General features: G+C 37.6%; 1 protein-coding gene across 49 annotated transcripts in view; it reads right to left on the reverse strand.

The window, feature by feature from the left end:
* STAU2 (staufen double-stranded RNA binding protein 2) overlaps positions 1–16,626 on the reverse strand; it is a 310,852-nt gene that overhangs the window by 290,824 nt on the left and 3,402 nt on the right. For 36 of the 49 annotated variants that reach the window (XR_011259014.1, XR_011259012.1, XR_011259015.1 and 33 more), the window contains exon 2: positions 12,452–12,517. The exons of 2 other annotated variants lie outside the window; for them this stretch is intronic. Coding sequence is in view for 10 of the 47 variants with exons in the window: in XM_069600307.1 (XP_069456408.1) it covers positions 12,452–12,469 (18 nt within the window). In the remaining 37 variants the exon portion in view is untranslated. Of the gene's footprint in view, positions 1–9,875; positions 9,931–12,451; positions 12,518–16,626 lie in introns of all 49 variants that reach the window. 11 more of the 49 variants (XR_011259016.1, XR_011259011.1, XM_069600300.1 and 8 more) reach the window with 1 other exon arrangement.

The following is a 16,626-nucleotide window of genomic DNA, read 5'->3' on the forward strand; positions in this document are numbered from 1 at the left end:
ACAAGCAAATAAAGAGACATTAAACATCACTAATATCAAAGATGCAAATGAAAACTCTAAGATGTCACTTCATATCTAGTACTATGGCCAATAGCAAGGAGCAGAGGGAGGGAGGGAAAAAGGAAGGGAGGAAGAAAGGAGAGAAATAAGCACTGGTGAAGATGTTGGGAACTTGGAGCTCTTGTTTATTATTAGTGAGAATGTGAAATGGTGCAGCCACTATGGGAAACAGTCATTAAACAGAGAACTACCACAGGATTGAGCAATTTCACTTCTGGATATACACCCAGAATAACAGAAAGCAGGCATGTGAACATACACTTGCACCCCCATGCTCACTGCAGTACTACTCACAATAGCCAGAAGGTGGAAATACCCCATATATCTATTGACAGATGAATGTATGAACAAAATGTGATATACACATAGAGTATTAGCCAGCCTTAAAAATGAAATTGTGACATGTGGTATGACATAAATGACATTATGCTAAGTAAAATAAGCCAGTCACAAAAGGACAAACATTGTACCATTCCACTTATATATCTAGAGTAGTCAAATTCATAGACAGAAGTAGAATGGTGGTTGACAGGGGCTGATGGATTGAAGAATGGGGAATTAGTGTTTTAATGGGTCTAGAGTTTCAGTTTGGGAGTATCAAAATTTCTGCAGATGGATAATGGTGATGGTTACATAACACTGTTCCTATACTTAATGTCACTACACACTTAAAAATGGGCTTCCCTGGTAGCTCAGTGGTAAAGAATCCACCTGCCAGTGTAGGAGATGTGGGTTCAATTTCTAGGTTGGGAAAGTCCCCTGGAGAAGGGAATGGTAACCCACTCTAGTGTTCTTGCCTGGGAAATCCCATGGACAGAGGAGTCTGGTGAGCTACAGTCCATGGGGTCACAAGAGAGTCAGATACAACCTAACAACTCTATAACAACAAGACTTAAAAATAGTTAAAATGTTAAGTTCTGTGTTATATACTGAATATTTTATAGTAATTTAAAAATTTTAAACAAAAGAGTCACTCCTTTTTCATTTCCTCTGGAATATATTGTTATTGAAGTATAGCTGATTTACAATGTTCTGTTAATTTGGGGTGTACAACAAAGTGATTTAGTTATATATAAAAAATATACACATATATTCATCAAGTTCTTTTCAATTACAGGTTATTACAAGATATAGAATACAGTTCCCTGTGTTATACAGTAGGTCCTTTTTATTTATCTATTTTAAACATAGTAGCATGTATCTGTTAATTCCAAACTCCTAACTCATCCCTCCCCTACCTTTCCCTTTGGTAACCATAAATTTGTTTTCTATGTCTGTGAGTCTGTTTTGTAGTAAGTTCTTTTGTACAACAAGTCACTTCTTCTCAGAAAACATTCTCAGAGGGAACAGAATCCAAAGCTTGACAAGTATTTTATGGTATGTTTAAAATGTCACCTGACTCTTCTGGCTTGTACATTCCAACAAAAACTCTGTCATCCTTATCTCTATTTCTCTATATATAATGTCTTTTTTTCTCCCCTGACTGATTTGAAGATTTCTCTTTACTATCACTGATTTTTAGTCACTTGAATATTGTTTCTTTCAAATCAGATTCACTGAGTTTTACACAGCTATGAAGTTTACACTGGATTGGCAAAAAGTTGGTTTGGGTTTTTCCATAATATTTAATGGAAAAGTCATTGAAAAGTGAAAGTGAAATCGCTCAGTCGTGTCTGACTCTTTGCGACCCCATGGACTGTAGCCTACCAGGCTCCTCAGTCCATGCGATTTTCCAGGCAAGAATACTGGAATGGGTTGCCATTTCCTTCTCCAGGGGAAAAGTCATTATTTGGTCTAATATTTTCCTGTTCCCCCTTCCTTCTCCTGAACATCTAACTAATTTATCTTAGATGTGTGATGTTATCCAACAGCTCACAGACGCTCTGTTCATTTTTTTTCTGTCTTTTCGCTCTTCGCTTCATTTTGGTTAGTTGCTATTCCCTACATATTCCAGCTCACTCACCTTTTCTTCTTAGTGTCTGCTATTAATTCCATCAAGTATTTTTTACTTCAGATATTGCATTCTTCATTGCTATAATCCCCATTTAAGTCTACTCTCATACCTTTGATTTATATTCTCATCATTTTCCTATTTTCCTCTACCTTCCTGAACATTGACAGCATCATTAGTAGCGAATCTTTTTACAGTTTTGTCTGCTGAATCAATCATCTTTGTCATTTCTGGGTCTCTTTCTAGAGATTAATTTTTTTACCCTAGTTATGGGTTATATTCTCACGCTTCTTTGCAAGCATTTTAATTTTTTAATAGAAATGAAACTGACATAACATCAAATTAGCCATTGCAAAGTGAAGACGTCAGGGGCATTAGTACAGTCACAATGTCGTGCAACCACCACCTCTACCTAGTTTCAAAATGCTTTCATCACACAGAAATAAACTCCATACCCACTAGGCAGTTATTCCTCTTTATTCCTTACCCCCCAGGACCTGGCAACCCCCAATCTGCACTCTGTCTCTATAGATTTACTTATTCTAGCTATTTCATGTAAATGGAATCGGATAATATGTGACTCTAGTGTTTGACTCCTTTCACTTAGCAAAAGGGTTTTGAGGAGCATCACATTACACCATGTATCAGTATGTCATCTTTTCTTACAGATAAATAATATTCTATGGTGTGTATGTACCACAATTTGTTTACCCATTCATCCATCCATTTGGGCTGCTTATACCATCTGGTTATTATAAATAGTGTTAATATGAACATGTGTGTGCATATATTGGAGTAACTGTTTTCAATTCTCTGGGGTATATATCTAGGAGTGGAATTGCATGGCAATATTATGTTAAACACTCTAAAGAAACCCCAACCTGTTTTCTACAGAAAATAAAACACTTTACATTCCCACCAGTATAGTACAAGTGTTCTGCTTCCTCCACAATACCACCAACACTTGTTATTGTTGGTCTCTCTGATTCCAGCCATCCTAGAGAGCAAGAAAGGATACTCATGGTGGTTTTCACTTGCATTTCCCTAATTACTAATGAGGCTGAGTATTTTTGTTCACATACATGTTGGTCATTTGTACATTTTCTTTGGAGAACTATTTATTCAAGGCCTTTACCCATTTCAGTTGGGTTTCTTTTTATTATTGAGTTACAAGAATTATAGTTCTTATATCACTGCCATTTTGAGTTAATGTTTGTATGTGGGGTGAAATAGGGGTCCATGTTTATTCTTTTGCATACAGATATCCAGTTGTCTTGGAACTGTTATTTATTGATGATATTATTCTTTCTTGCGCTGTGTGTTTTGGGGCAATCTTCTCAAAAATCAGTGGGTCATATACGTAATAGCTCATTTCTAGCCTCTCAATTCTATTCCATTGGTCCTCTTTCCTTACGCCAGAACCACACTGTTTTGATTATTGTAGACTTACAGTATGTTTTGAAATGGAGTATGTAGGAGTCGTCCAACTCTGTCCTCTTTCAAGACTGTTTTGGCTATTTGGGCCCACTGCAATTCTATAAGCAAGTGAGGATCAGTTTTTCGAGTTCTGCAAAAAAGGTCACTGGAATTTTGACAGACTTTATACTGAATATGTAGACAATTTTGCATAGTACTGCCATCTTAACAATACTAAGTCTTCCAATCCATAAACAAAAAATATTTTTCCATTTACTTGAGTCTTCTTTAATTTCTTTCAACACTGTTATATAGTTTTCAGAGTACAGGTCTTCCAATTTCTGTATGCTTCTGGATGCTGTTAGAAATGGAACTGTTTTCTGAATTTCCTTTTTTGGATTCTACACTACTGGTATAGAGAAACAGAACTGTATTTTGTATCATCTTGTACTGCAGCTTTTCTGAATTCGTTAGCTCTGTTTTTTTCCTTTGTATTCATAGACTCTTTGGGATTTTCTATATACATGGCACATGTCATCCGCAAATAGAAATGGTTTTACTTCTTCCTTCCAGATTTGGATGTCTTTTATTTCTTTTTCATGTCTAGTTACTCTGGCAATTACTTCCAGTACAATGCTGAACCAGTAGTAAGAACAGGCATCCTTGCCTTGTTCCTGAATATAAGAACTTTTTAGTCTTTCACCATTAAATTGGATGCTACCTGTGAGTTTTCCATAAATGCCCTTTATCATGTTGAAGAAGTGCCCCTCTATTCCTAGTTTTTGCGTGTTTCTATTATGAACAGGTATTGAATTTTATCAAGTGCTTTCTTTTTTTTTTATCAAGTGATCATCTGTGTGTGGTGTGGGCTTCCATTGTCTATTAATGTAGTGGATTATATTGCTTGAATTTCCTATGTTGAACCACTCTTGCATTCCTAGAGTAAATTCCACTTGGCTGTGGTATACAATCCTTTAAATATATTGTTGGATTTCGTTTCTTAGCATTTTGTTGAGGACTTTTCCACCTATATTCATAAGGAATACTGATTTGCAGTTTTTTCTTCCTCATGGTGCCTTTGTTTTGGCTTTGATATCAGAGTAATACTGGTTTTATAGAATCAATTAGGATGTATTCCCTTCTCTCCTATGTTTTGGAAAAGTCTGAGAAGGATTGGTGTTAATTCTTCTTTAGATGTTTGGTAGAATTCATTAGTGAAGCCATCTGGTTCTGGACTTGTCTTTGGGAGGGATTAAAAAAAAAACTGATTCAATCTGTTTACTTCTAATAGGTCTGTTGAAATTTTCTATTTCTTCTTGAGTCTGTTTTGGTAATCTGTGTTTCTAGAAATCTGTCCATTTCATGTAGGTTATCCAATTTGTTGGCATACAACTGTACTATAAGCCATAGTACTCTCTAATAATTCTTTTACTTCTTTAAGGTCATGGTAATGTCCCCCCCCACTTTCATTTCTGATTTTAGTTATATGCATCTTTGCTCTTTTTGTCAGTCCAGCTTGTCAGTTTAGTTGATCTTTGCAAAGAACCAACTTTTAGTTTTAGTGATTCTCTATACTGCTTTCCATTCTCTATTTTATCTCTACTTTAATCTTTATTATTTTCTTTCTTCAGCTAGCTTTGGGTTAATTTACTCTTTTTCTGGTTTTCTTAAAGTGAAAAGTTAGGTTATTTGTTTGAGATTGTCCTTTTTAAATGTAGGTGTTTCCTGCTATAAATTTCCCACTGAGCACTGCTTTTACCGAAGCCCATAAGTTATAGTACACTGTATTTTTATTTTCATTTGTCTTTGTTGTTCAGGCGTTCAGTCATATCCAACTCTTTGCAACCCCATGGACTGCATGACACCAGACTTCCCTGTCAATCTCTCCCAGAGTTAGCTCAAACTCACGTCCATTGAAACAGTGATGCCATCCAGCCATCTCATCCTCTGTCGCTCTCTTCTCCTCCTGCCCTCAATCTTTCCCAGCATCAGGGTCTTTTCCAATGCATTGGCTCTTCACATCAGGCGGTCAAAGTATTGGAGCTTCAGCATCAGTCTTCCCAATGAATATTCAGGGTTGATTTCCTTCAGGATTGACTCGTTTGATCTCCTTGTTGTCCAAGGTACTCTCAAGAGTCTTGCCCAGTACCACAGTCCAAAAGCATCAGTTCTTCGGCACCTCAGCCTTCTTCATGGTCAAACTCTCACATCCGTACATGACTACTGGAAAAACCATAGCTTTGACTATATGGACCTCTGTCAGCAAAGTGATGTCACTGATTTTTAATACACTGTATACATTTGTCATAGCTTTTCTTCCAAGGAGCAAGTGTCTTTTAATATCATGGCTGCAGACACTGTCCACAGTGATTTTGGAGCCAAATAAAATAAAGTCTATCACTGTTTTCATTTTTCCCCATCTGTTTGCCATGAAGTGATGGGACTGGACATCATGATCCTAGTGTTTTGCATGCTGAGTCTGAAGCCAGCTTTTTCACTCTCCTCTTTCACCTTCATCAAGAGGCTCTTTAGTGGCTTTTTGCTTTCTGCCATTAGGGTGGTATTATCTGCATATCTGAGGTTACTAATTATTTCTCCCAGCAATCTTGATTCTAGCTTGTGCTTCATCTAGCCTGGCATTTCGCATGATGTACTCTGCATATAAGTTAAATGAGCAGGGTGACAATATACAGCCTTCATTTGTCTTTAATTATTTGCCTAATTACCCTAGGATTTCTCCTTTGATCTGTAGGCTGTTTAATAAGAGTATGTTGTTTAATTTCCACATATTTGTGATTTTTTTTTTTGGTATTCTGTCATTGATTTCTAGCTTTATTCCACTGTAACCAGAGAAGATACTCTGTATGGTTTCAATCTTTCAAAACATACTGAAGTTTGTTTTGTGACCTAACACATGGCCTATTCCTGGAGAATGCTTTATGTGCACTTGGTAAGAATCTGTATCCTGATGTTGCTGAATGCTTTTTATATGTCCATTAGGTCTAATTAGTTTATAGTGCTGTTCAAGTCCTCTGTGTCCTTAGTGACCTTCTGTCTAGATGTTTTGTCCCTTATTCAAGGTGAGGCAAGCATTTTAATTTTGGATGACAAACGTTGTGAATTTTACATGTTAGGTTCTGGATTGTGTGGCATTCCTCTGTATAGCTTTGGACTTTGTTGTGGTGCACAGTTAAAATTATTTGAGATCACCTGGAGTCTTCCGAAGACTTTCCAATACCCTATGTATTACAAGGTCTTTATAAACTAGACAGTGGAAACACAGACTATTCCCAGCCTCATGTGGGCTCCAGAAATCCTTTTCTTACTACTCTCCAGTACTTCTTTCGCTGACTTTGATATGGTCTTGTCACGCATCTACAGATCAGAACTGAGCCAAAGGCTCAAGAAGAACCCTCTGAAGCACTCTAGAATGCATATATGCTTAAGTGTACTCTTAATTATATATCTGCCACCTCCCCCCACAGCTCCCTTTCTCTGGTACTCTGACCTACAATTCTAACCACCTTGGCCTTCCCAAACTCTTATCTTTGTTTCCTAATCCCAGCAAAATGTGGTTCTTTTTTGATTCCTCCTCCTCCTACTGCAGCATGCAAACAACCTCTAGGCTCTGTCATAAACTACTGCAATCAAAGGGCTTACTTCCATTTGTTTGTCTTCTCTCAGGGATCACAGTCTGTTGCTACCTGCATTCCAATGTCTAAAAACCATTGTTCACATACACACACACACACACACACACACACACACATGCTCTCAAGTTTTTAAGCAGAAAAAGTATATTATTGCTGCATAACAAACTACCCTCAACTTAGTGGCTTAAAAAATAAGCATTTTAGTTCAGCAATCAAGGACAAGCTTGGCTTAGTGGTTCTAGCTCAGAATCTCTCATGGAGCTGCAGTCAAGATGCTGGTGGGCCAGCAGTCTCTGGGGTGGAAGCTTCACAAGGGCTAGAAGGCCTGCTTCCAAGAAGGCTCAGTCACACAATGTAAGCGAAAGGCTTCAGTCCTTGTTAGCTGTTGGCAGGAGACCTCAATTTCTCACCATGTGGGCCTCTCCAGTGAGCTATTCACAACGTGGCAGCTAACTACTCTCAGAGTGAGCAATGCAGGGTGACACAGAGGGAGAGAGAAGAGAAGCTTTTTTTCTTCTGGGGGGCCACACTCCGCAGCATGTAGGATCTTAGCTTCTTACCAGGAACTGAACCTATGCCCCCTCTGAGGAAGCACAGTCTTCTGGGCTGCCAGGGAAGTCTTCCACAATGTCTTTTATAACCCACCCTTGGAAACGATCTATCACTTCCACCACATTCTACTGGCCAGACCTGACAGAGCGTTAACCCAAGGGTGGCAGAGACCACTGGGGGCTACCTCGGAAGCTGGCTATCCAGAGGACTAATTCTGTTATGTCAGCACGGCAGAAAGCCAAAATCCTCCTTAAACATTTTAACCTCCCTGTGATTACTACTTTTTTTAATCCCCTAATTGTAAACTGCATCCTATGACTTTAAACAGGGATGGGCAGATTGTAGACCCTACTCCAAAGCCAGACTTTAAAGAAAAATAACTAAGAGTAAGTACCAGCAGCTTTTAAGTGAAAAGGACAGTTCTGGGGCATATGGTAAGAAAGAGGAGCGCACTTGTAGCTGACCTGCCTTGAGAAACATTCAAGTGCTTCACTCCCCCAAACAATTACTTACTCTAATGACCAACTTAAACATCTGCCCTCCTTTCTCAACAATCTCCAGAGCAACAATAGCAACAATACCAGTCATAGTAATTTTAACAGAAGTTAACAAGAGTACTAGGACAAATGCTAAGCATCTGGCCTTTGTTATCCCAATTATTCCTCACAACAGACCTGTGGGATACTATCACTATCCCTTAAACTTGAGACCTTTTGTTTCTTAATGACCAAACTCTGGCTTTACACTTTACAGTATACCTTGATACAACTTTATTCTTTCTATAATACCTGGCTCCCTCTTGTTCTATAGGATTCTCTACTTTTCTGGCACTGAAACTCTATTTTGTCCTCCCTATTATCCTACTTCACTTGAATCAGGTCTTAAAGCTTCCCCTTAGCTTCCATGTTCCCAACAGCAACTACAAAACCTCTTTAGAAGGAATCACCACTTTAGACTTCTATTAAATCCCTGCTGCTGGGCTCTCCCAATGCTACAGTTGACTAACACAGACTTCCCAACCCCTTGGGACACACTGCCCAGTCAAGTGTGCCTCACCAACTAATCCGAAAACATTTGCCCTATTTTGGTCACTAGTTTTCAAGTATCATTTCACAGCACATGTGGCTTCTCAATTTATATTTGCTGCAGCTTAATATTGAAATTGTTTCCTTTCCCTCAAAGTAAAATTGTTAGTCACTCAGTTGTATCCGATTCTTCCCAATCCCATGGACCAGGCTCCTCTGTCCATGGAATTCTCCAGGCAAGAAAATTGGAGTGTGTTGCCATGTCCTTCTCTAGGGGATCTTCCCAACCCACAGATCAAACCTGGGTCTCCTGCATTGCAGGCAGATTCTTTACCATCTGAGCCACCAGGAAGCCCTGCTGCTGCTAAGTCACTTCAGTCGTGTCCGACTCTGCGTGACCCCATAGACAGCAGCCCATCAGGCTCCCCCGTCCCTGGGATTCTCCAGGCAAGAACACTGGAGTGGGTTGCCATTTCCTTCTCCAATGCATGAAAGTGAAAAGTGAAAGGGAAGTTGCTCAGTCCTGTCCAACTCTTCGCGACCCCATGGACTGCAGCCTACCAGGCTCCTATGTCCATGGGATAAGGGCTAGTAATTAAACATCAGGAAGAAAGATCCAAACTCTTAGTACAGTATGCTGGAAACACAGGTTACCATTAGTTATTTGTTGAATGAATGAAAAAAAAACAAACTAATGACTAACTTAGAAAATTCTGAAGGGGATATAATCCAAAGAATTTTTACAAATAAAAAGATAAAGATGCCAGTGAAAACATATAAGCAATTCACAAAAGCCAAAACACAGAAGAATATAAGCAAATCATAGAAATTAAAATTAAAATATCACTTTTTGTCAGATTGACAGAGATGGAAAATTTGTCACAGAAATAAGGAAACAGGCATTCTGATAAACTTCTAATAGATATAATTTTGTATTTTTGGTATTTATGCATGAAATATCTTTAAAATCTGCATATTCCTTTGAATAGTATTTCCATTTCTAATAATTAATTGCAAGAAAATAATGGACAAAGGAATACAGGTGTATATAAAAAAATACTCATGGTGGCATTAGCTATAATGCAAAATCTGTCCAACAATAAGGATTTGATTAAATAAATTTTAGTACTTTCAAACTATGGATTAAATCACTTCAGAATATTATGTATTACATAATCCCAGTTTTAAAAAATAATATATATTCACAAAAAAACATACCTGCATAGAAAAAAATTTAGAAGTATACACCCCAAAATGTTAGCAGTGATTATTTCTGTAAAAGAATAATGGAATTACTGGTGATTTTTTTTTTCCATTTTACATATCTATACCACCTAATTTTTCTGCATGAGTTGTACATGGATGAGAACACACACTTTTAAAAGGTGAAAGTAAAAATGTGAAGAACAATTTAAAGGTGGAAGTATCATTATGGCAGCAGGACATGGTACATTCCTATGTTACTTAGTAATACTGTCAGCTAGAGACAATATCAAAGAGGATACCAAGTATCTCAGTATTCAATACTCTAGTTTTTAATTAGTTCTAGGAACACATATGGAATAATTTGCTAGTACTAATCAGGCATTTTAAGAAACAAAACACCTCCCGAATAAAAATTTATCTACTAATCCTAAAGGTAATTAATACTGAAAATCACAAAGTGAAAAATCTCAACTGCTGCAAGATGCCAGCTTCAATCACCTTTTCATGCCTTTTCACATTTATCTTGAGAACTCTCTCTGTAATGATAAAGCAGTCACCATAAAAATAACAAAACATAAAACTCTTGTAAGTTTAAAAATTCAATGTGACTTTAGGTTTGGCCAAAGAGGAAGTGTTCTCTATAACTTCTACTATTCCAAATTAGCTTAGTTTTTCCTCTCAGACTTGAACAGTTTGGGAGGATAAAACTTAATCAATAACAAGAGAGAGTCCTGAAGCAAGCTGAGAAATACTTATTTGTTACAAGCAAAGCATGTCTATCTCCTGGCACTGTGGACAATTTCTAGCCAAAGTGCAGGGAACTGCTGTGGCCATGCAGAATGTTGCCTAGTTTTTGTCTGCAAGGCCTGGTTCAACATGGCCAGCAGCTCTGAGGGTTAGTAAATCCTCATTAGGACTGATCCATAAACCATAATTTTCAATCATGTGGTCTGACATAAAACAAATGATAATTTCTATCTGTCTATGGTAGAATTATTGTACCCATATAATTAACAGCAGGTATCCACACAGTCACTTAGGGGGAACTTCACACCTACAGCGCAGTTTGTAAGTCACATCCCGTAAAGTGCCATCAACGCAGCCAATGGGACCTGACAGCAACCCTGAAGGCACAGGAAGCACTAAGCACAGTACATTCCCTTTAGCCTGTGTGAGGAACGTCTTTGAGGAAAGTAGTATTTGCTACACAAGAAAACTGCCTAATTCAAGGAGAAAATCAAAGATCAGCTTTGCATAAAGGAGAGATTTACATTAATGGCATCTGCGTGAAGCAGCACCATACAACACCAAAACTTACAACACAACTGAGGTTACTGTTGACAAGAATGGAGACCTCCCTGCTTCAGTGACAGCCCTAGCACCATTCACCCACTCATCCAGCAAATACATAAATATCACAGACAACAGGAACTATTCTAGGACCTGGGGATTCAGCAGTAAACAAAGGAACAAGGAAGACAGATGTTAATTAACATTACCTATTTGAACAGAATTTCAAATGTCAGAGCGTCATTAAATAAAAGGGCAGGGTGTTATGAGAGCACATCCCAGGCCTGTGAGTCGACTGAACCAAGCACAGGGCAAGAAGTGGGTGGGGGGGGGGGGGAATGAGAAGAGGTCCACGGAGAGGTAAAGCAGGAACAACCATGCTTAATCTAGGACCTGGAAAAGCCTAGTTTCACTGAAGCATTTAGACTGTTTCCTAGGTACACATTAAGTCTGAGATGCAGAGCATAAAGATATCCAAGCTAGGAGATCAAGTTGGTAACTGCTCCCTCAGTCTGAAGCTCAGAAAAGAGGTCTCGACGAGGTATAAACTTAGAAGTCATTGACTCAGAAACGGTACATGAGGCAGAGGAACTGGAGATTTCTTAGGCAAGGTGAACTTCATGGAGCAGGGATTAGCAGGGAGGTCATGTATTACTCCTGCTAATCACAAAAAAATGTAATTTCTTCTTGCAGTGAAATTAATTACTCCTCTCTTGATTTGCAAATGTGAAATAAAGTAATTTTCTAAAATTACAGTTATGATACAATACCCTTTTTTGTTCAGAAAGGGTAAGATTAAATGTATAAAGTTCTTGGAGAAATGCCAAGACCTAAGAAAACTATTTCTTACAGTGAGTATAAGCCATTATATGCTATAGTTTATTTAGCAGAGCACTTCCTTTTAGCCTTCTCCAGCACCCACAGAAAAAGGAATCTTTTTTTAAAGCACTGATATAACTACTTCACAAGATTTGTCACTAGAAGTGCTTCCAGTCTGCACAACTGCCACCTACTGAAGCTAGATCATGACTCCTGAATACACCAAGTCCTGGAGGGATGTGACATCAGAAAGAACAGACGAACCTTCTGCTGTTAGCACTCAAAATCTACCAGCGTTCAGGACTATTGCTATAATTCTTATACAACCTGCCCTGCAGCCTTCCTATGACAAAGATGTAGTATGTAATTGCTCTATAAACTGGTGGTCAGGTTGTGGTTATAGGAAAGCTGAGTTAAAATGCTCTGCGATTTATGGCCCAAGCACCATATAAGAGTGACATGCCTTAACACAAACTCACCTGATTTATCTGAAGCATGTTAAAACAATATTGACCAAAGTGCTGTATCCCTCACGGCTCCAAAAACTAGAAAACGAAAATGAAGAAATAAAAGTTCAACTTAGTTGGTGATCACAATGATTAGCACTTTAAACACATGTTCGTGACCAAAAACCAAATATACAATGGAGCAGATCTAGATCAGCGTAGAACTTTCTACGATGATAAACATATTCTAGATCTTCACTGTCCAAACTGGTAGCCACATGTGGCTACTGAACATTCGAAATGTGGCTAAAACAAATGAGAAAGCAAATTTTAAACGTCCTTTAATGTTATTTAAACTTAACCACAGGTGGCGAGTAGCTACCATACTGGATGGAGCAGATCTAGGCTGAACAAAGTCTCTTCTGGTTCTAGAGTTCTACAACAATTTCAGCAAAAGTGAAGCTGTAAAAACAATCTAAAAGTTTCAGATTAGTATTGAATATATACTTCCCTTGCTCCAGTAAGGTTTTAAACAGCTTTGTTCCCATCCTCTATAAGATAAATTAAGCCTGAAGATGTAACATACATACTCTCTTAGGTGGAATGGAAAAGAGCACATGGGTAAGGCTACCTAGTTTTGTTTTTTCCTGTTTCTGGCTTTAATATCATTACCAAAAAACTGCATGCATATTAAAATTTTATATAACATTTTTGAAAAGAAAATCACCACTGTGACACATCCCATTCTTACATTTGGATTTGTTTCCTTATGGGTCTGACCTCCTTGCGATGGCTGTATTATTTTCATGTGGCAAATCTCTTCTACACTTAACTTAAAAATAGTTTATCAGGGACTTCCCTGGCAGTCCAGGGGTTAAGACCCTGTAAGAGTCTTAACTCTTACAGGGGGCACAGTTTGATAGTTTCACTACCAGGGATCAAACAAGATCCCACAACTCCCGTGACCCAAAAGAAAGGTAGCAAAGAAGGGCAGGAAAACCCAAACTTATAAATAAATGGATCTTATAATGGGAGAAGTCAGACAAAAAATTATCTACAGTCCCCCTAAAAAAATTATCACAACTTTTATATACAGCAAAAATGAAATTCAATCACTTGTGTAGAAACTTTCATACTAAAAACTTTTAATACTGAACTTTCCCTCTGAAGCAAAGGTTCTTGAGATATGTATATACAGACACCATATGAATATGCATGTGTTTATATGTTTATACATTTTTGACTACCATTGTTTTCAAGATGACAAACTAGAGTCAATTCAAAATGACTTTGAAAGTTTTCAATTATCTAATAGTGACCTCAGCATCTATGTCAGTTTTTATATTTTTCAAGAGAACTGCATGTTGTAGAAATAGCACAAGGCCTAAGTACCAGTGAATCTGCACTTTAGTCCAAGCTCTTCAGGAGACCGTCTTTTGAGCCTTAGTAAATTACTCTGTGTATCTTAAGAGTTCTTTCTCTTGCTTCTATTTTTTCTTTTTTAATTTTTCAAAAGTGCAAGTCCTCTGGTAGGCAGCCTCTAATGAATAGAGGAAAGCAGCAATAACAAGCTACCATTTCCAAGACTGAGTTATAAAAAGGCCATCATTACCCTCCTGCATGACACCTGCTCTCGCTCTTTCACCTGTTTGCTCTGTGGGAAGCCGGCTGCCACGTGGTAAGCTGTCCTGTAAACAGACCTACGTGGCAAAGAACTGAGGGACACCTTGGGCCAAAAGCCCAAAAGAAACTGAGGCTTTTGGTCCAAGACGCCGCAAGGAACTCAATCCTGCCAAGAGTCTCATGAATGACTCAGAAGCAGATCTTCCCCTAGTCAAGCTTTCAGATGAGATCACAGCCCCAGAAACAGCTTACCTGCAACCTCCTAGGAGACCTTGAGCCACAGGCACCCAGATAAGCTGCACCCAGATTTCTAACCCACAGAAACTGGGATGATGAATATTTGCTGTTTTAAATTCTTAATTTCTGGTGTAATTTGTTATGCGGCAATAAGTAAGACAGTCCTGGTCAACTCTAAAGTTCTATAATTCTATGATGCTTTAAGTGTTAACTAATATATTTAGGCAAACCCCCCAAAATCAATTCCCTGTTCAACATTAATAAATAAATAATGCTAGAATATGAAAGTGGTAAATTATGAAACTTAAACATTTACATTTTATTCAAGAGAAAATCATTAAAAAGTACAGCATTAGTGACACGGTGTTAAAATACACCACCAATATGTAAAACTACAAACCAAACCAATTTTCTTTTCTTAATCAAAAAAAGTTCATTTGGACATTAAAATATGAATTAACTACTAAAAGCATTCTCAGTGATCTAATATCCCTTACTTCCCAGAATTTAACATTATTTAATAAGAATTTACCAAAGTTAAAAAAAATCTCATTTTGCTTTTTCATGTATGCCTTTAAAAGTTAAAAATGCTTATCTATAGACCTGTATGTGTTTCTTCAATATTAGAGTTTGGCAATACTGGTAGCTGATCCTGAGAAAAAGGTACAATAAAATACAGGGGAAGTTCTAACCTTCCCATATACAAAAGGCAGTTTTATGAAGAAGCAAAAACAAAAGCACCTATTCACTCAAAACTGACCATACAATTTTAAAAGCCTTTCCTTCACAATTATAAAGATCTGTATAAATTAAAACATGAAACTAATCTGTCTGTAACAGCACTCTGGGAAGTCACAGGATAAAAACTCTGAACTTATTTTTCACAAACAAGTTATATTAGATTTATACCAATATAAAGATTTCAACTATTCCATGGACAATCTGGAATGCCCACCATAGCACATCTCTTTAAACTTCATTTCTTCTTTAAAAACATGCCACATCTACTGTCCTATATTTAAAAGAACCTGATAAAAATATCAAGTCATAGCAATAAAATGCACTTCATAAAATCCACCTTCCCTTCATCTGTCAAAAAGTTTCCAGCTACCATTCATTCCAATTACAACTATGTACTTTTAGAGAAACCTATTCACGTGTCCCAAAAATGCCCTACAGTGATACCCTGTCAGGCACATTAGGACATGTAGTTTCAGATTCCAAGCTACTAAATGAAAACAGGCAGGATGGTTTATGGAAATAAGGCACCACTAACTGGAGACGACCTGCCACTCATGAAGAATTAAAGGTCCAACATGAATCTGAAATGTACTGCTGTTATCACTCGCTGTGTGTATTATGAATCACATTCTGCTCATCTGATTAATTGAAAGCTATGCAAAATTAAATCTATAAAATCCTCAACAATTAAATCCTGCTTTATAAAATGGCATTATTAAATTATTATATCTATACAACATCTTATATTGACACCTATCCCACAACTGATAGGCAACCCTCACTTCAATGTCTTATCTGACAATATGAAAAGCAAAACATTTACTATTCCCATTCTTAGATTCCAAACCACCACAAAACTGAATACCAACTCAAAGCTTCTTAAAGTTTTCGTGGGCTTCTTAAAAAGTGTTTTTAAAAAGCTTTTCATTTCTTTTCAAAAGTACCACAAATAACTATTTTTCTGTAAGAAAATCAGAACAATTTGGGATATATTTTAACAGTGCCCAAGAGACTATGAAGGCTTCCCAGGTGGCTCAGTGATAAAGAATCCGCCTGCCAATGCAGGAGACCTGGGTTCAATTCCTGGGTTGGAAAGATCCCCTGGAGAAGGGCATGGCAACCCATGTTAGTATTTTTGCCTGGAGAATCCCATGGACAGAAGAGCCTAGCAGGCTACAGTCCATGGGGTTGCAAGAGTCAGACAAGACTTAGCGACTAAATAACAAACAAAAGAATCTATGATATATTCTAGAGAAGTCTCACTCCATGAACCATTCCAGTAGGAAACATCTACATACATACTACCAACCAAATAAAAAAGAAAATAGTTATCAGATACCAATTTTAAATATCAGATGCCATATTTTGCCATATTTATATTACCTCCTTTAATCCTCATCACCTTGGGATGTAGGTGATATCCCCGTTTTTCTAGAAGTTGGGTCACTTTTCCGTGGTCACATCACTAGGATTAAAACTCAGTTTTGTCTGGCTCAAAGTCCCCTTCCCTCCATTATATGTTAAATTATAAATAAAGACTCAGCTCCTTAAAAATATTCCTGTAACAAAGGGCCTGATCTCTAAAACAATAATGGCAAGGACCCTAT

This window comes from Ovis canadensis, chromosome 9 (genome assembly GCF_042477335.2).
Source record: "Ovis canadensis isolate MfBH-ARS-UI-01 breed Bighorn chromosome 9, ARS-UI_OviCan_v2, whole genome shotgun sequence".
Classification (NCBI taxonomy): domain Eukaryota; kingdom Metazoa; phylum Chordata; class Mammalia; order Artiodactyla; family Bovidae; genus Ovis; species Ovis canadensis.